The 20,231-nt window shown below is 44.8% G+C and overlaps 1 protein-coding gene across 15 annotated transcripts in view; it reads right to left on the bottom strand.

The window, feature by feature from the left end:
- PTK2 (protein tyrosine kinase 2) overlaps nt 1-20,231 on the bottom strand; it is a 779,173-nt gene that overhangs the window by 202,650 nt on the left and 556,292 nt on the right. For all 15 annotated transcript variants that reach the window (XM_033930844.1, XM_033930848.1, XM_033930835.1 and 12 more), the window contains one exon: nt 9,969-10,173. In XM_033930844.1, the coding sequence (XP_033786735.1) occupies nt 9,969-10,173 (205 nt within the window). The remainder of the gene's footprint in view (nt 1-9,968; nt 10,174-20,231) is intronic.

Raw genomic sequence — 20,231 nt, 5'->3', positions numbered from 1 at the left:
GCAAATGCCTTCCCACCCAATGCCACTCACAGCTCCTCAGTTCGGTAAGCATACTAAGAAGTCAACCAGGGGAGGTGGGTGGGTTATGAGACTTTCTGCCTGCTGTCCCTGGATAACACCTGTTACGGTAAGTAACTGTGCTTTATCCCAGGGCAAGCAGGCAGCATATTCTCACATTTGGGACTTCCTAGCTTGAGACGGAGGGAGAGTTGGCCATTAGGAAAATACATTTTGCAATACTGCTTGGCCGAAGTGACCATCCCATCTGGAATAAGATTCCAGAAATACTGTGATGTGAATGTATGAACTGAGGACCAAGTACCAAATAGCAGCTTTACAGATTTCATCACTAGGGGTTGAGTGAAAAGAAAGTAACTGAAACTGCCATAGCTTGGACTTTGTGGGCTGTGACATGACTCTCCAGTTGTAGCCCAGCCTGAGCATGACAAAAGGAGATACAAGAGGCCAACCATGTAGAAATCATTCTCTTAGATACTGGACGTCCCAACTTATTAGGATCAAAGGAGATGAAAAGTTGAGGAGATGTTCTATGCGGTTGAGTTCTCTGCAAATAGTAAGCCAATGCTTGTTTGCAGTCCAGAGTGTGAAGAGTCGTTTATCCAGGGTGAGAATGAGGCCTAGGAAAGAATACTGGAAGTACAATAGATTAATGTGGAATTCAGTGACTACCTTTGGAAGAAATGTGGGATGGGTGCAAAGCACCACTTTATCATAGTGAAATACTATGAAAGGGAGATCCACCACCTGCGCTTGAAGTTCACTGACTCGACAAGCTGAAGTAAGGGAGATGAGAAAAAACACTTTCCACGTAAGGTACTTAAGATGAGCTGTAGACATTGGCTCGAAAGGAGGCTTCTTCAGTTTAGCAAGGACCACATTAAGATCCCAAACCACGGAGATGGCTTGACATTGAAAAGTTCTTTCATGAATCTGGACACAAGAGGATGAGCAGTGAGAGGTTTACCATCAACTGGTCTGTGAAAAGCATTTATAGCACTGAGATGAACTTTAATCGAAGTGGTTTTGAGACCTGAATTGGATAAATGAAGACGATAGTCCAATACTGAAGATACAGAAGTGGATTTAGGCTCATGATTATGAAGAACATACCAGGTGGAAAACAGTGTCCATTTTTGCTGGTAGCACTGCTGCATAGACAGTTTTATGGATGCTTCCAAGATTAGTCTGACTGGCTGAGAAAGATGAAGGTCAGCCGAGAGGTACCAAGCTGTCAGGTGTAACGTTGCCAGATTGGAATGCAGAAGAGATCCGTGATTCTGTGTGAGAAGAGACGGGAAAATTTGTAGAGGTATTGGTTCCTTCATACTGAGTTGAAGTAGAAGGGAAAACCAGGGTTATCTGGGCCACTGAGGGGCTTTGAGAATCATGGTGGCTGATTCCTGCTTGAGCTTGACAAGCATCTTGAAGATGAGAGGGTTTGCAGGAAAGGTGTAGAGAAACTTGTGAGTCCAATCCAGCAGAAAAGCATCCGCTTCTAAACGGTAAGGAGAGTACTGCCAGGAGAAAAACTGAGGCAGCTTATGGTTGTGGGGGGACGCAAACAAGTCTATCTGAGGAATCCCCCACTGAGAAAAAATAGGACGTAGAACTGCAGAGTTGAGTGTCCACTCGTGTGGCTGAAGAAACCTGCTGAGTTTGTCTGCAAGTGAATTATGTTCCCCTTGAATGTACAATATATTTCTTTGAGGAATATATTGCGAGCAATGGCCCAGGTCCAAATCTTCTGGGCCTCCAGACAAAGACGGAGAGAACCCACGCCTCTTTGTTTGTTTATGTAATACATTGCGACCTGATTGTGCAGATGAGAAGGATGGTGTTGGTTACAATGTGCTAAAAAGCTTTGAGAGCATTGTAGATCGCTCCGAGTTCTAACAGATTTATATGACAAAGGCAGTCCAGATGAGCTCCCCATGCGTAAGTGGACGAGTCCATGGTCAGAACAAAAATCCTCTGGACAGATTGGAAGAGTTCATCCACCACTGCAATGACTGTCGAAGTGAAGGAGTGACTGTAATGTGTTGAGAGAGTGGGTTGAGAGCTTGAGACCATTGAGAGGCAAGAGTCCATTGAGGTACCCTGAGATGAAGTCTCGCAAATGGAGTGACATGCACTGTGGAAGCCATGTGACCCAGGAGTACCATCATTTGTCTGGCTGAGATTGATGGCAGATAAGTCTAAGTGCAAAGCTGAATCAAATTGTCTTGACTTTGCTGCGGTAGAAACGCCCTGAGATGAATGGTGTCGAGCAGAGCCCCTATGAATTGTAGAGTCTGAGATGGCTGAAGTTGGGATTTGGGAAAATTTATTTTGAAACCCAACTGTTGAAGGAAGAGAATTGTCATGCAAGTTGCTACTGTCATCCCTTGCAAGGTAGGATCCTTGATCAGCCAGTCGTCTAGGTAAGGAAAGACTTGGAGGCCCTGAGACTGTAGTGCTGCTGCCACTACAACCAGGCACTTGGTGAATAGTCTTGGAGATGATGCAAGGCTATAGGGTAGTACTTTGTATTGATAATGGTGATGAGCCACTTGAAATTGGAGAGCATAGCCAGTCATTGCGATCTAAGAGGGGATATAAAGTTGCCATGGATAACATCCAAAACTTTTCTTTCACTAGAAACTTGTTGAGACCCCTGAGGTCCAAGATTGGACGAAGACCTCCTGTCTTCTTTGGGACGAGAAAATACTGGGAGTAAAACCCCCGGTTTCTCTGTCTGTGGTAATCAGTTCCCAGCGAGGATAATAGAGTTGAAGCCATCCTCCAATTAGTTGAGGGAGAGGCTGGGATAGAGGAACAGTGGCTATGCTCTCTAGAAGCAAGTCAAAAAGTCTGATCAGGCTTTTGTGGAGCTGCTCTCTGAGTTTTCTGAGGGCGCTGTTGTTTCTGTTTCTTTTGCTGTGGTCTAGGAAGAGCAGCAGGTTTGAAAGAAAAACACCTCCGATAGGAAGTAAAAGACTTGAAAGATTTTGAAGTTGAAGGCTTAGGCTTGGATTTGACTAAGGCATCCCAATGTTTCGCATGGTCAGTGAGCATTTGGATAGCATTTTCGATAGAATCACCAAACAGCTCATCACCCAAGCACGGAATGTTAGCCGATCTATCCTGCAAGGAAGTTTTTTTTCACCCAAAGGGTCGTGGACACTTGGAATGCGCTACCGGAGGAAGTGATCAGGCAGAGTACGGTACAGGGATTCAAACAGGGATTGGACGGATTCCTGAGGGATAAAGGGATCGTGGGATACTGAGGGAGGAGCTGGGATGCAACACAAGTATAGAAAGCTAACCAGGTAATAAGTATAGAAACCCAATAGGTCGTGCATGTGCAAGACCGGAGGGTTAGGACTTCGATGGGAAGATAGGACTTCAATGAGAAACCAAGGTGGCAAGGGAGCCCCTTCTGGTGATTCAGACAGGTCGTGACCTGTTTGGGCCGCTGCGGGAGCGGACTGCCGGGCAGGATGGACCTATGGCCTGACCCGGCGGAGGCACTGCTTATGTTCTTATTGATATCCATGTCTGAGCCATGCCAGATGTCTCATTGCCACTGACATAGCTGAGGCTCTGGAAGATAACTCAAAGGCATCATAAGCTGATCTTGCCATGTACCTTCTAGCCATGGCAAGGGTGCAAGACAAAGTTAGACAAGTTCCTGCTGAACCAGAACATATGCAGGTAAGGCTGGTCTCAGTTAGGGCACTGGTCTTTGACCTAAGGGCTACCGCATGAGCGGATTGCTGGGCACGATGGACCACCGGTCTGACCCAGCAGCAGCAATTCTTATGTGATGAAAATCCTGTAATTGCTGTGAAGGGATGTACCTATCAAAAGAAGACAATTTCTTAACCAGAGTCTTGACATAGCAGGAAATATAGTAATTGTAGTTTAGGACTGTTATCCAACATGGAGTTTTGCTACAGGCGACAAGACAAATCTGTCCATAGTACACCTTTCACGCCCTGGTGGCATTGAGGCATAGACTCTGGATGGAATAGATTTTTTCAAAGTCAACTCTACCACCAGGGACTGATGCTGGAGTTGAGGTTTGTCAAACCAGGAGAAAAAATGATTTTGTATGAAGAGTCCAATATTCTGGGAGCCACAGTAATAGTCAGGGGGGGTCTCCCAGTTTTTATGAAGAGTCTCCTTGAGAATACCATGTAATGGCAGTCCAAGAAGTTCTTTAGGAGGCTCATCATAGTCTAAAGCCTCCAAATATTCAGCACTGTAGACAGAATCAGCTTCTAGCTTGACTGGGAGCTTTTTGCCTAATTTCCGAATACATTTTGTAAAAGACAGTCTTTCAGTAAGAGACTTAGTTCTTTGTGGAGACTTCTGAGGAGACTTTTCAGAAGAAGTGTCATAAGCCTCTGTGGTGGACCCAGGAAATCATCCGCCGAGTCAGATTGTAAGTCCGAATCATAAAAGTCTTTTGGTGAAGGAATGCATCAGGATCGATAGTGACGCTGAGCCCAGTGTCAATTCGATGAAGACGATGATGTATGATGGGACTTCCTTTTATGCTTTGTAGAGCAGGAAGGAGAGTGATGCTTACACTTCAAAGTAGCTGAAGATAAACAATGATGAGCAGACTTGGATCGTCGAGATGATGAGGAAGAACGATGATGTCTCAAAAAACTGGATCAACACCAAAATGGAGCACAGGCTCTGTGATGAGACGAGCTGTGCTTGGACCTGGCACATTAATGCTACACTGGAGATCCAATATCGATACCACAGGACTTGGTGGCCTTATGCTCAGGCTGGACTAATACCGATGGAGTCAGTGTTAGAGTAAGGAGTTTGAACATGTCACTGACTTGGAAAAGCGCTTCGAGCTTTTCACGGTAAGAGAGTATTGGTACCATTTGGCGTTCTGTCGGTACCATCAATATCTTGTCTGGCCTCGGCGAGGGTGACGGTGAAGAGGATGTACACCTCAATGGAGGAAAGGCCAGACGCAAGAACGATCGTCGCTTGGTTGGCATCAAGGGACTCGATGAAATGTTCACCTTCAAGATCTGTTGGAAGCTGGTGGCTTTTTAGCTGGCTTTACCTGATGGAGCGATGTCCCCCGAAGTTGACATCGATGTAGATGCTTTCGACGTGGAAAGCTGTGATGTCTTCTCGGTGTCCATACCAGTGCCAACTTTTCTTGTTGAAGATTTCGACTTTTAATGGTACGTTTTTGCAGGGTAGAACACCGTGTGCAGGATTCAATGCGATGTTCCGGGCCAAGGCACTGTAAGCACCAACTGTGTGAGTCAGTGATGGAAATCTGCCGTTGGTACCTGCAACATTTTTAAAAATCAGTTAGTTGCCGGGACATCGACGGAAACACCACCTCAGCCAAATTGAATTCAATGGCTGAGGAAAAAGAAGAGGCCTCGACGGGCGAAGCCTGTGAGGTGAAAACAGCAAGGAAAAAATGGTCCCCAGCTGATTTTTTTTAACAAATTAAATAAAAACAAATAAGAAGAAAAAAGGCATGTGAGTGGGAAAGCAAGGCAAAAATTGAACATAAAACAACACGACTTCTTAGCTCTGTGGAAAACTAAGAACTGAGGAGCCGCGAGCAGCATTGGACAGGAAGGCACTCCCGCATGCGCGGTGTGGGTAGTTCACAAACTTTCTCAAATTCTTAAAGAGGCGATGCACTTTTAAAGCTGTCCATACTGGGGCTCCGTGGATGACATCACCCAAATATGAGAATATGCTGCCTTCTTGTGCTGGGATAACTATAGCTATGTGATGCTAGGTTCTGTGTTAGGAGTCACTGCCCAGGAAAAGGATCTAGGTGTCATTATTGAGGATATGTTTAAACCCTCAGTTCAATGTGAGGCGGCTACTAAGAAAGCAAATAGAATGTTAGGAATTATAAGGAATGGAATGGAATGGAAAACAAAGATGAAAATGTTATAACATCTTTGTATCGCTCTATGGTAAGGTCGTACCTCAAATACTGTGTGCAATTCTGGTTGTCATATCTCAGAAAAGATTTAGTGGAATTAGAAAAGGTACAGAGAAGGGTGACAAAAATGATAAAAGAGGTGGAAAAAGGCTAAAGTGGCTAGGGCTCTTTAGCTTGAAGAAAAGACAGCTCTGGGTTGATATAATAGAGGTCTATAAAATAATGAATGGAGTGGAAAGGGTAGATGTGAATCACTTGTTCACTCTTTCCAAAAATACTAGGACTAGGGGACATGCGATGAAGCTATTAAGTAGAAGATTTAAAATAAACTAGAGAAAATATTTCTTCACACAAAGTGTAATTAAACTCTGGAATTCGTTGCTGGAGAATGTGATGGTAATCAGTTAGCTTAGCGGGGTTTAAAAAAGTTTTGGATAATTTCTTAAAAGAGAAGTCATAGGCTATTATTGAGATGGCTTGGAGAAATCCACTGCTTATTCCTAGTTGAGTTATTGGAACAGTTTCATACACAAGAAAAACGGCAGAATACTCACTTAGGACATAGGTTTAGATATGGTTTTCAGAGCCCTCAAATCAAATGTGAGCAACAGGAACTACGATAGGGAAATACTGAAGGACCAGTTCCGGATGCTAAGAAGGAAGCTGAAGACCAAAACGCAGAGGGTAGCATTCTCAGAGATACTGCCGGTACCCAGGGCCGACGAGAAGAGGCAGACAGAACTGCAAGCAGTCAACGCATGGATGCAGCAATGGTGTGAGGAAGAAGGATTCCACTTCGTGCGCAACTGGACAAAGTTCTGGGGGAAGAGCAAGCTATTTAGGAAGGATGGACTCAACCTCAACGGAGACGGAATGAGGCTACTTGCAAGCAACATCAAGAGAGAAATTGAGAAGTTTTTAAACTAAGAAGAAGGGGAAAGCTGACAGTCAAAAAAGATTCGATGGTTCGGGAACCGGTATACCCAGAGGATACCGTGCAGAAAGATAGCGGGGAAGACTCACCGGATCATAAGCAAGACAGAAATCCTGACAGATAGAAAGGGACACAAGAGGGAAGGAAATGAAAGAGAGTAACAGGCTGCAAACTCAAGTGTATGTACACGAATGCAAGGAGCCTAAAGAATAAGATGGGTGAATTAGAAGCTATGGCACAAAAAGATAACCTTGACATCATCGGCATCACGGACACTGGGACACTACCGGGATACAAACTATACCACAGAGACAGAGTGGCCCAAAAAGGTAGAGGCATTGTCCTATACGTCAAAGAGGGAATTGAGTCTACCGGAGAGAACACGAAGAATAAGTTAGAGTCTCTATGGGAACAAATGGAACGGAAACGAAGATCGGCATCTACTATCGAACCCCAGGGCAGTCCGAAGAAATTGATGGAGAAATGACGGACGAGATTAAATGCAACTGCAAGAGAGGCAATGCAGTTATCATGGGTGACTTCAATTATCCGGAGATAGACTGGAACCTAAGCACCTCCGGCAGCGGTAATGAGACCAAGTTCCTAGATGCTGTAGACGATGCTTCCTGGAATAACTAGGAGAATACGGGTCAAGGAGAATACGAGAGGAAACGCAATTTTGGACTACATGGACCGGCACAAGAGTGATCACAAAATGATCCGCTTCGACCTGGACAGAGGGGTGAAACATCGATCCAGAATGATGGGCACAGCTGAACTTCCGAAAAGGGAATTACGAAGGGATGAGACTCATGGTGGGGAAGAAGATTAAGAAGAGGATAAGCACTGTAAAGAGGCTAGAACAAGCATGGTCCCTTTTTAAGGACACAGTCACCAAGGTGAAAAATCTATATATACCGCTTATCAGCAAGGGATCCAATAGGTAAAAGAACAAGGAACCGGCGTGGCTCACTGTAATGGTAAAAGAAGCGATCAGAGACAAGAAGACTTTGTTTAAGGAATGGAAAAGGTAAAAAACTGGAAAAAGAACAAACAGCATCAAAGCAGGAGCCATGAGGTGGTAAGAGGGGCCAAAAGAGACTACGAGGATAAAATAGCCAAGGAGGCGAAAAACTTCAAGCTATTCTTTTGATATATTAAGGGGAAACGACCCGCGAAGGAAGTGGTGGGGCCTTTGGATGACCATGGAATAAAGGGAGTGCTAAAGGAGGGCAAAGCCATCGCCCACAAACTGAACACATTTTTTTGTGCCTGTTTACCGAAGAGGATATACACAACATACCGGAAGCCGACAGGCTATATGCAGGAAACGAAGATGGGAAACTGACAAGGTTGACGGTCAGTATAGAAGAGGTATGCATGCAGATTGATAGGCTTAAAAATGATAAATCCCTGGGACCGGATGGCATCCATCCAAGAGTAATCAAGGAATTGAAAGAGGCTATAGCTGAACTGCTTCAACTAATAGCCAATCTGTAAATCAAATCGGGAAGGATTCAGGAAGACTGGAAGGTGGCGAATGTTACGCTGATCTTCAAGAAAGGTTCGAGAGGTGATCTGGAAAACTACAGGCCGGTGAGTCTGACCTCGGTACCGGGAAAGATGGTAGAGGTGCTGATAAAGGACCGCATCATTGATCACCTTGATGAACATGATCTGATGAGGACCAGCCAGCATGGCTTCAGCAAAGGAAGATCTTGCTTGACGAACTTGCTACACTTCTTCGAGGGAGTAAACAGGCAGATAGACAAGGGTGACCCGGTTGACATTGTATATCTGGATTTTCAGAAGGCGTCTGACAAGATTCTGCATGAACAGCTACTTCGAAAAATTGCGAGCCATGGAATCAAGGGTGAATACTCACATGGATTAAAAACTGGCTAGCAGATAGGAAACAGAGAGTGGGGGTAAATGGACAATACTCGGACTGGAAAAGCGTCAACAGTGGAGTGCTGCAGGGTTCAGTGCTTGGACACATGCTCTTCAACATATTTATAAATGATCTGGAAATTGGTACGACGAGTGAGGTAAATTTGCAGACAATACTAAGTTATTCAGAGCAGTGAAGATGCAGGAGGATTGCGAAGATCTGCAACGTGACATAAACACGCTTGAGAAATGGTCTGCGACATGGCAAATGAGGTTCAACGTGGATAAGTGTAAGGTGATGCATGTCGGTAACAAAAATCTTATACACAAATACAGGATGTACGGGGCGTTACTTGGAGAGACCCCCAGGAAAGAGACTTGGGAGTGCTGGTCGACAGGTCAAGGAAGCCATTTGCGCAATATGTGGCGGCGGCGAAAAGGGCGAATAGGATGCTAGGAATGATTAAGAAGGGGATCATGAACAGATCGGAGAAGGTTATCATGCCGCTGTACCAGGCCATGGTACACCCTCACCTGGAATACTGCGTCCAGCACTGGTCACCGTACATAAAGAAGGACATGGTACTACTCGAAAGGGTCCAGATAAGAGCGACTAAAATGGTTAAGGGGCTGGAGAAGTTGCGGTACAGCAAGAGATTAGAGAAGCTGGGAATCTTCTCCCTTGAAAAGAAGAGACTGAGAGGGGACATGATCGAAACATTCAAGATAATGAAGGGAATAGACTTAGTAGATAAAGACTGGTTGGTCACCCTCTCCAAGGTAGGGAGAACGAGAGGGCACTCTCTGAAGTTAAAAGGGGATAGATTCTGTACAAATGTAAGGAACTTCTTCTTCACCCATAGAGTGGTGGAAAACTGGAATGCTCTTCCGGAGGCTCTTATAGGGGAAAACACCCTCCAGGGATTCAACACAAAGTTAGACAAGTTCCTGTTGAACTGGAATGTAAACAGGTAGGGCTGGTCTCAGTTAGGGCACTGGTCTTTGACCTAGGTGCCGCCGCGGGAGTGGACCGCTGGGCACGATGGACCACTGGTCTGACCCAGCAGCGGCAATTCTTATGTTCTTATATATGCTGGTGAGCAACCTACATAAACCGAGCAATTATATGCAAAAGTAGGTTAGAAACTATAATCAATAAAAAATAAAAAGGCCCCAGACTATCAATCATCTCACCTAAGTTGTGCTTTAAGTTCAGTGAATCTTGGTCTTCTGCTGGGGTCATAAGCCCAACACTTTGTCATGAGGCTGTAGAGGGTGGGAGGACAGTTTGGAGGCATTGGTAACCGCTCACCATTCTCAATTCGACCAATCACATCATTGTTCTTCACGCCTTGAAAAGGCTTCACACCATACATTAAAATTTCCCACTTACAAACACCTATGAAAAAATGTAAACACTGTTAAAAATGTTGTCAAATAATTATTCAAAATTTACTGTGATGAAATTTAAAAATGTTTTGCTGATACCAGAAACATTTATTGCAAAATAAATTAGCCTTTTAAAAAGTTAGTGTTGCAACAACCTTTCCAATTTTCCCACTCATGAAACCACACAATGCTGTCGCATACTTCCTGCCCCTTCTACCTTCTTCCTCCAATCCATTTGGTGTTAGGTTAATGGTGGCAGTTTGGTGTCTTGGGTCCATCCACCTGCTTATGCTTGATTGTCATGGTTTGAACCTTTAAGTCAGTGCACTATGCTGTTCAAAATGCTGTATACCTACCGTAATCTCCCCTTCCAATGCCCCAGGTACATTAGACAGATTGTGAACATGCCAGAACAGACAGGGAAAAATACTTTAACACCTGAATAAATTCATGTAAACCATTCTGAGCTCCCTTGGGAGAACGGTACAGAAAAATAAATAAATAAATAAATCTATGTAGGTCTCTACCTTTCATTTCATATGGTTTCAAGTTAGAGTGTATAGCACTAAATGAAGAGGTAGATTTAAAAGGCATCTCAGTGACCTGGTGGAAGGAGGTCAATCAATGGGACACTGTGTTACCAGAATACAAATTATATCACAATGATAAAGTAGATCAAATTGGAGGAGGTGCGCTTATGTTAAAGAGGGAACTGAATCAAACAAAATAAACACTCAGCTGACAGATAACAGCATGGAATCCTTATGGACAGAAATTCCACATGTGAAGGGAAGGAGCTGATGTGGCACCAGGCATAAATAAGTAAGGTGTGGCAGACTTTTCTTGGTCTGAACAGTGTGTAAGGAGCAACTTGTAGGTATGCACAGACATGAGGAAAATATGAGCATTTTTATTTGAAAAATAGGTTGTAGCCAGCAAATAGCTAGAAAAACAGGGAACTAGCAACAAGAGTGAGAAAAAAATATGAATATGTGAGCTCTTGCTGGGTCTTTAATAAGAATTCAGATAATAAAAAAGTTTAATTAAATTGATTTTTAATTAAAGTGTTTTTTTTTTAAGTCTGTGCATGTTGAGGAAGGTCAGATCACTATTCCATCAAGAACATTTCTCAGTGTTGGTACAATCCACTGTGCTTTCTCAGCTAGATTATTGCAACTCAATTTATCTGGGTATTAAGCAGGGCAATCTATAACGACTTCAGTTAATACAGAATACTGCAGCTAAGCTCATTTTTGGGAAACGAAAGTACGATCATGTTTCCCTTTTGTTGATAAAGCTTCACTGGCTCCCAGTTTGCTTCAGGATCCAGTTTAAACGTGCATGCATAATCTTCAAGCTTCTCTATGGAATATTTGATCCTTTTGTCCCCTTATGTTGGAATACTCTTAGACTTTGCAATTTGAGAAACACACAAAGATATAAAGTTAGCCTTCCCTTCCTTTAAGGGAATTAAATCTGCTGGGAAGCTCAGTCGATCTTTTGTTTTCAAGTTTGTAGAGATCTGGAATGAACTTCCTGACTCCAGTAGGCTTTTAGGCCAGCTGCAATTATTTTGTAAATTCCTGAAAACTTTGTTGTTCTCGTAATTTTTAAATGATTTAACTACAGTCTCAACGAAATGATCATACTATAGTTATTTTTCTTATGTACTTTAGTTTTTAATTAGTTTTTCCTCCTCTTACGTTTTCTGCTATGTACTCTAGTCTTAATTATATGTGAACCGAGTCGAGCTCCACTGGGAGATGACCCGGTATATAAACCAAAGATAAGATTAGAAGATTAGAAATTGAATTTATAAAGGCTGAGATCTAAAAACTATATTTCCAAACAAAAGACTCCTACCTCTCTTATTTTTCTGCTCTTAGTTCTGGACATATGAACTGAGAGTCAATTTCCTGTGTCTGTCCTCTAGCATTTCTCTTTACTTTTATAATGTTTCATTTTTACATAACAATGTATTAAGTTAGATTTTAGAGGTAAAACCTTTGTTACTTCTTTTTTTAATAATCGTTATATAGGACAGTGGTTACCAAACTTTTTCTGTTCATGGCTCACTTAGGGCCTGTTTTACAAAGCCCGTGCGGCAACAGCCCCAAAGCCCTTTAAATCTGTATGGACTTCAGGGCCATTACTACGCAGCAGCCACTAGTGCGGCTTTGTAAAACAGGCCTTTAATGTTTCAAAATTTTTCCACAGCTCCACAGGTCAAACAATAGTTCTGTAATCTAATACATACCTGATAGTTAGCTTGAGATGATTATTAATTTAAAAAATTTAAACAACTTATCATAAAGGTTATCACAATAATCTTGAATTATTTGAAAAAATTAAACAAGTATAAAAAAAATAATCACAAAAAATATTGATAGAACTAGATGAGCTTGCTGTTCATTACAAATCTTCTCAAACCTTGGAACCATATTTGATATGGCCAATCTCATTTCTTGTTTCACACTGATTTTCACTTGGTATTTGCTTTTTATCACAGCAAACTCTGAAAACCCAACCTCACATATATAAGATGTCGCAAATGGAATTAGGGGCTCCTTTTATGAAGGTGCGCTAGGGCCTTAATGCACGGAATAGCGCGCGCTAAATTGCCGCATACGCTAGCCGCTACCGCCTCCTTTTGAGCAGGCGGTAGATTTTTGGCTAGCGTGCACTAATCTGGTGCGTGTGATAAAACCGCTAGCATACCTTCGTAAAAGGAGCCCTAAGATTTTCTGTGCTCTATTGCTTAACAGCGGATATTCATCTCTTACTGAACATCAAACTTCAGTAATATCCATGCTGCTAAATCATATCTTGAGCTCAATGAGATTTTCTTCTTCTTCAGAAGTAAAGTCAGCTGAAGCTTTGGCTCTGAAGGGATTCTGGTGAATTTCATGGGATCATCTTCTTGAAAATATTTTTCAAACCATTTCACACTTTGTGATAGGTGATCTTCAAAAACTGATTTTATATTGTCAGCCAAAACAACTTCATTGGAGATCATGAACTGCTGCAAAAGGGAAAAATATTTGCCACCATCTTCATGCATTTTTCTCCACCATAATTGCATTTTTTTAAAGTTGAAATATTCTCAATCAATCTCAAAATGTGCATGTTGCCTTCTTGCAAGGAGAGATTCAGCGTATTTAACGTTTCAAAAATATCACACAAGTATGCCAGTTTCATCCAGTCTTCTGCACCGGCTGCAATATGTATGACTACCTCCCTTCGGGGATTAGGGCATACATTTGCAGTCGTTGCATGGAGCTGGATAGCTTGAAACGGCAGGTCCAGCTGCTAGAGGAGACAGTGCTGGAACTAAAAAAACTCCTCACCTTTGAAGAAGAAATCCGCGAACAGGAGAAGCTTCTAGTGCAGTTCAGTCCAAACGAGGAGGTCAAGGAACTAGAAAGATACATCGAGGAAGCCCACCAGCAGCATGTGGAAAACTGTACCCGAACAACCCAGGAAGAAGGCCTGGATGAGAGAAGAAAAGACACCCCTGCAAATTCTGGAGAAAAGGAAGGTGAGATAAGGCGCGATCACACACCAAGAATAAGAGGGAGACTGCATGGGGACGCCCCCCACCCGAAGAGCAGAAAACAACTTCAGGAGTATCGCAGGAGGGAGAAGATTGGTTCTATACCATGGATGTGGACTTACGACCCCCAAGGAACCACCGAATAAAGAAGATGGGGATCATCGTGGGAGACTCCATCGTACGGCATGTGGACAGCTACACCGCAGGAGGGAGAGAGGATCCGGGAGCATGATTGAAGGATGTGGCCAACAGGATCTCCAGGATCATAGACAGCGCAGGGGTGAAGACACTGCTGTGCTTATCCACATGGGAACCAATGATGTGAGCGGACGGAAGTATGACAGGGAAGAGATGAAAGGTCAGGTCCGCTCACTCTGAAGAAAACTGAAGATGAAGGTGGCCTTTTCCGAGATCCTCCCAGTACCAAGAGCGGATGGAAGGAGACAAGGGGAACTGCAAGCGATCAACACCTGGATGATACAATGGTGCGAAGAGGAAGGCTTTGACTTCGTGCGCAACTGGACGACGTTCTGGGGAATAAGCAAGTACTACAGAAAGGACGGACTGCACCTCAACGAGGCAGGAGCAAAAGTATTGGCAGGCAACATGAAGAAGGCCATCGAGAAGGCTTTAAACTAAAGGGACAGGGGAAAGCCGACAATCGACCACCAGTCAATGGTCCGGGCGACAGGATGTCCTGAAGAAGGAACTACGGACAATTACTCAGACACAGGAGGGGACGACCACAAAGCAAATAAGGGAGACAACGCAGGAGCAGAAATGGATACCGTGAAAGAACCAAGGGAGAGTGCTAAGCTTAAAGAGTCCAAGAAGGTAACACAAAGGGAACTCAAATGTATGTATACAAACGCTAGAAGTTTGAGAAACAAAATGGGAGAATTAGAAGCAATAGCAAAAAACGATGAACTGGAAATCATTGGCATAACAGAAACCTAGTGGAATGACGAAAACAAATGGGATACAGTACTACAGGGATACAAACTGTACAGAAGAGATAGAGTGGGGCAGAAAGGTGGAGGTATTGCCCTATATGTTCGGGAAGGAATAGAATCTGTAAGAGAGACTATGACGGAAGAGAAAGAGAAGCTGGAATCTCTCTAGATAAAGATTCCCAGATACAATGGTGCTGACACAAAGATTGGCCTTTACTACTGACCGCCAGGACAGAGGGAGGAGACAGACTCGGAAATGATAGAGGAAATTAAACACGAATGTAAGACAGGTAATATCGTAATCTAGGGGGATTTCAATTTCCCGGGGATAGACTGGGAACTGGGAATCTCTAACTGTGGCAAGGAGGCAAAGTTCCTGGAAGTGCTAGGGGACTGCTTCTTGGAACAATTGGTGGGAGTGTCGAATAGAGGAAACGTCACCTTGGACTTGGTCCTAAATGGCATTACAGGACCGGCAAAGGAAGTAGAAGTCACGGTCCCACTGGGGACATAGAAACATAGAAATAGACGGCAGATAAGGGCCACGGCCCATCTAGTCTGCCCACCACAATGACCCTCCCCCACCTAACTCAGTGAATAGATCCCACGTGTCTATCCCATTTGGCCTTAAAATCAGGCATGCTGCTGGCCTCAGTGACCTGAAGTGGAAGACTATTCCAGCGGTCAACCACTCTTTCAGTGAAAAAGAATTTCCTGGTGTCACTGTGCAGTTTCCCTCCCCTGATTTTCCACGGGTGCCCCCTGGTTGCCGTGGGACCCTTGAGAAGGAAGATATCTTCTTCCACTTCGATGCGGCCCATGAGATACTTGAATGTCTCGATCATGTCTCCCCTCTCTCTGCGTTCCTCGAGTGAGTAGAGCTGTAATTTATCCAGCCTTTCCTCGTACGGGAGATCCTTGAGACCCGCGATCATCCGGGTGGCCATTCTCTGGACCGACTCTAGTCTCAACACATCCTTTCGGTAATGCGGCCTCCAGAATTGCACACAGTACTCCAGGTGTGGTCTCACCATGGATCTATACAATGGCATAATGACTTCAGGCTTATGGCTGACGAAACTCCTGCATATGCAACCTATGATTTGCCTTGCTTTGGAGGAAGCTTGCTCCACTTGATTGGCAGCCTTCATGTCCTCACTGACGATCACCCCTAGGTCACGTTCTGCTTCAGTTCTTGTTAGGATCTCGCCATTTAGGGTGCAAGTCTTGCATGGATTTTGGCTGCCCAGGTGCATGACTTTGCATTTTTTGGCATTGAAGCTGAGTTGCCAGGACCTAGACTAGCGCTCCAGTAGTAGTAGGTCGTGTATCATGTTGTCGGGCATTGAATTTTTGTCTGTTGTACTCTTGGCCACCACACTGCTTAGTTTGGCGTCATCGGCGAATAATGTTATTTTACCTCGGAGCCCTTCTGCCAAGTCTCTTATGTAGATGTTGAACAGGATCGGGCCCAGGACGGAGCCCTGTGGCACTCCACTGATCACCTCCGTCGTTTCGGAGGGGGTGCCATTCACCACTACCCTCTGAAGCCTACCCTCAAGCCAGTTCCCAATCCATTTCGTCAACGTGTCGCCCAATCCTATAGAACTCATCTTGCTCAGCAACCTGCGGTGTGGTACGCTATCGAATGCTTTGCTAAAGTCCAGGTATACGATGTCCAGGGATTCCCCCAACATCCAGCTTTCTCATCACCCAGTCAAAGAAGCTGATCAGGTTGGATTGGCAGGATCTCCCCTTAGTAAATCCATGTTGATGGGGATCCTGCAGATTCTCCTCGTTCATGATCGTATCCAATTGGCGTTTGATTAGAGTTTCCATTAGTTTGCTCACTATTGATGTGAGACTCACCGGTCTGTAGTTTGCTGTCTCCATCTTGGAGCCTTTCTTATGAAGTGGAATGACGTTAGCCATTTTCCAGTCCAACGGGACGTTACCTGTACTAAGGGAGAGATTGAAGAGCGCGGATAGCGGTTCCGCCAAGACATCACACAACTCCCTGAGCACCCTGGGGTGTAGGTTGTCAGGCCCCATTGCCTTGTTAACCTTGAGCTTTGACAGCTCGCAGTAGACACTGCTGGGCGTAAACTCGAGCGATCACAACATGATCAACTTCAAACTCAATGTCGGGAAGGGGAAAGGTACTAAAACCTCAACCACGACTTTAAACGGGGAAGATATGATAGCATGAGAGCCATGGTGAAACAACGGATCAAGAAAAAGATGGGCAAAGTCAAAAGCATGGTCCCTAGAGAATAACACGGGGAAAAAAATCTGTTCTCGTCACTGCACCGTCCCCGGCCCACCATCCTCTGCACCGCCCCATCACCGCCGTTCCCTTCACCGCCCCGTCACCGTCACCGCCATCCCTTTCATCGCCCCGTCACTGCCATCCCATTCACCGCTCCGTCACCGTCCTCGCAGCATCCATATAAGCCTCAGTACTGCGAAACACCATGAAGACAGAAGAGAATCCTGCCACCACTACTACTACTACTGCACTGAGAATCTGTTTCAGTGCCTCTGCCCTGTAGTAAAAACAGAACATAAAATAAATCAATTGACTTGTCCTCCCTTGCAATGACATGTCCCCCATGTTCACCTATAGCTCGAATCAGGTCAATTGTGCAACCTAAAAATGCAGGTGGATCTGGAACGTGAGCGCAGGCAGGCAGTGATACAAAAACAGCAGACACCCGACCGATTACAGTGTTCCGCCATCTCCCTCCCTCCATCTCACCTTACATGTAGAGTATGCCGGCTTTCTTTTTCGCCCAGCCGCACGTGTGGGCGCTCATTTGTTCAATATTCTCCTCTGATGCAACCGGAAACAGGAAGTTGTAAGAGAGGAGAAGATTGATCAACTCGAGCAGCCGTGCAAGCACGGCTTTTTGAACGCGTGCGGCTGGGCGAAAAAGAAAGCCGGCATACTCTACGTCAGTGTTTTTCAACCTTTTTACACCCATGAACCGGCAGAAATAAAATAATTATTTTGTGGACCGGCAAACTACTAGGACTAAAATTTTAAAACCCTGTTTCCGCCCCATCTCCGCAAGCTCGGTCACCTCAGTAACTATAGAAAAATAGACAAATATAGTGCAAAATATAGACAGTAGATATAACTTCTCAAAACTGACACATTTTGATCACTAAATTGAAAATAAAATCATTTTTCCTACCTTTGCTGTCTGGTAATTGATTTCATGAGTCTTTCTTTCTTTCTGCACTCAGGCCCAAGAATTGTCCCTTTCTATTCCCTCCCTCTTTCCTTCCTATGTCCTTAGTGCCCCCGGTGCCTCCTTCCCATGTCTTTAGTGCCCCCAGTGCCTCCTTCCCATGTCCTTAGTGCCCCTTCCTGTCTTTAGTGCCCCCAGTGCCTCCTTTCTATGTCTTTAGTGCCCCAGTGCCTCCTTCCCATGTCCTTAGTGCCCCTATCTGTCTTTAGTGCCCCCAGTGCCTCCTTCCCATGTCTTTAGTGCCCCTAGTGCCTCCTTCCTATGTCCCTCTCACTGCCTTCCACACTTTGTCCCACCCCCACCCCCGAATCCTGCCTACCTACCTTTCTCCCTCCCTAGCCAAAGCCAGCCTGCTGCCTCCCTGCCGCTCAAAAAAAAAAAAAAAAAAAAAGCCTCCTTCCTTTTCCCCTGCTCTTACCGTCATGCTCATGCTGCAGCTACTAAAGCCGACAGGAAGTGTTTCCGACTCAATTCTGAAGTCAGAGAGGACGTTCTGGGCCAGCCAGGCAGCGATTGGCTGGCCCAGAACGTCCTCTCCGACGTCAGAATTGACGTCGGAAAGACTTCCTATCGGCTTTAGTAGCTGCAGCATGAGCATGGCGGTAAGAGCAGGGGAAAAGGAAGGAGGCTTTTTTTTTTGTGCGGACCGGCAGAAATTCATCCGGCGGTAAGGAGGAGGGAGGGAGATGGCGGGGACCGCGCGATCCTTGATTGCCTCACTTTGGGGACAAGTCCATTCACCGCTCCACGGGGCGGTGAATGGCCTTGTCCTTGTCCTGCAGAGGCCACTATTTTTTCTTCCCCGTTTCGGTGGGCTACCCGCGGCTAGCCGCGGGTAACCCGCCACCGTGTCATTCTCTAATGATCCCTACTGAAAAATTCTATCACGGAAGCACAAAGCCTCTACATTCCGTGGATGTCCAAAGCAAAGAAAACTAAAGGCAAAAGAGAGCCGGCGTGGCTTACCAAAGAGGTGAAGGAAGCCATAAAAGAAAAGAAGGACTCCTTTAAAACATGGAAACGCATGAAAACAACCAAAACTTGGAACAAACACAAAGATGATCAGAAGAAATGTCACAGGGCGGTGAGGGATGCCAAAAAGAACTATGAGGAGAAAATAGCGCATGAGGCCAAAAACATCAAGCCCTTCTTTAGGTACATGAAAGGGAGAAAACCCGCAAAAGAGGCGGTGGGATCGCTGGACGACCAGGGAAGGAAAGGGTACATCAAGGAAGACAAATTGCAGACAGACTAAATTCCTTCTTTGCGTCTGTCTTTACGAAGGAGGACACCGCAACAATTCCAGAAGCAGTGAAAGTGTTCAAAGGAGTAACAGAGGACAGCCTCACCACAGTAGAAGTGGACTTGGACCAGATTTACCGCCAGATCAACAAACTCAAAAGTGACAAATCTCCTGGACCAGACAGAATTCATTTGAGAGTCTTGAAAGAGCTAAAAGTGGAAATCGGAGGACTATTGCAAAAACTTGCCAACCTGTCAATCAAAACAGGACAGATACCAGACAACTGGAGGATAGCGAACGTCATGTCGATATTTAAAAAAGGATCGAGAGTAGTGCCAGGCAACTATTTACCTTTGAGTCTCACATCAGTCCCTGGGAAGATGGTTGAGGTGCTGATCAGGGATAGCATAATCCGGCACTTAGACACACACGACCTGATGAGAGCCAGCCGACATGGATTCAGGAAAGGGAAGTCATGTTTGACGAACCTACTTCAATTTTTTGAGACAGTGAACAGAATGCTAGGCATGATAAAGAAGGGAATCACGAGTAGATCGGAGAAAGTAATAATGCCTGCTTTATAGAGCGATGGTCAGACCACACTTGGAATACTGCGTCCAACATTGGTCTTCATACCTAAAGAAGGATATAAAACTGCTGTAGAGGGTGCAGAGATGAGCAACGAAGCTAATAAAAGGTATGGAGAACTTGGAATACGAGGAACGACTTAAGAGACTGGGATTGTTCTCCCTTGAGAAAAGGAGACTGCGAGGGGATATGATCGAGACTTTCAAAATACTGAAAGGAATCGACAAATATCAGGAAATTCTGCTTCACGCAACGAGTAGTGGACACCTGAATGCTCTCCCAGAAAAGGTAATTGCGGAATCCACCGTTCTAGGATTTAAGGGTAAGCTAGATGTACATCTCCTTATGAGTGGCATAAAGTGATACGGTAAGGGTAAACTAGATGCACATTAGAGAATGACACGGGGAAAAAATTTGTCCCCGTCCCCGGCCGACTATCCTCTGCACCGCCCCGTCACCACCATTCCCTTCACCGCC

The sequence above is a fragment of the Geotrypetes seraphini genome, chromosome 2, assembly GCF_902459505.1.
Source record: "Geotrypetes seraphini chromosome 2, aGeoSer1.1, whole genome shotgun sequence".
NCBI classification, from domain to species: domain Eukaryota; kingdom Metazoa; phylum Chordata; class Amphibia; order Gymnophiona; family Dermophiidae; genus Geotrypetes; species Geotrypetes seraphini.
This window is presented reverse-complemented; position numbering and strand designations above follow the sequence as displayed.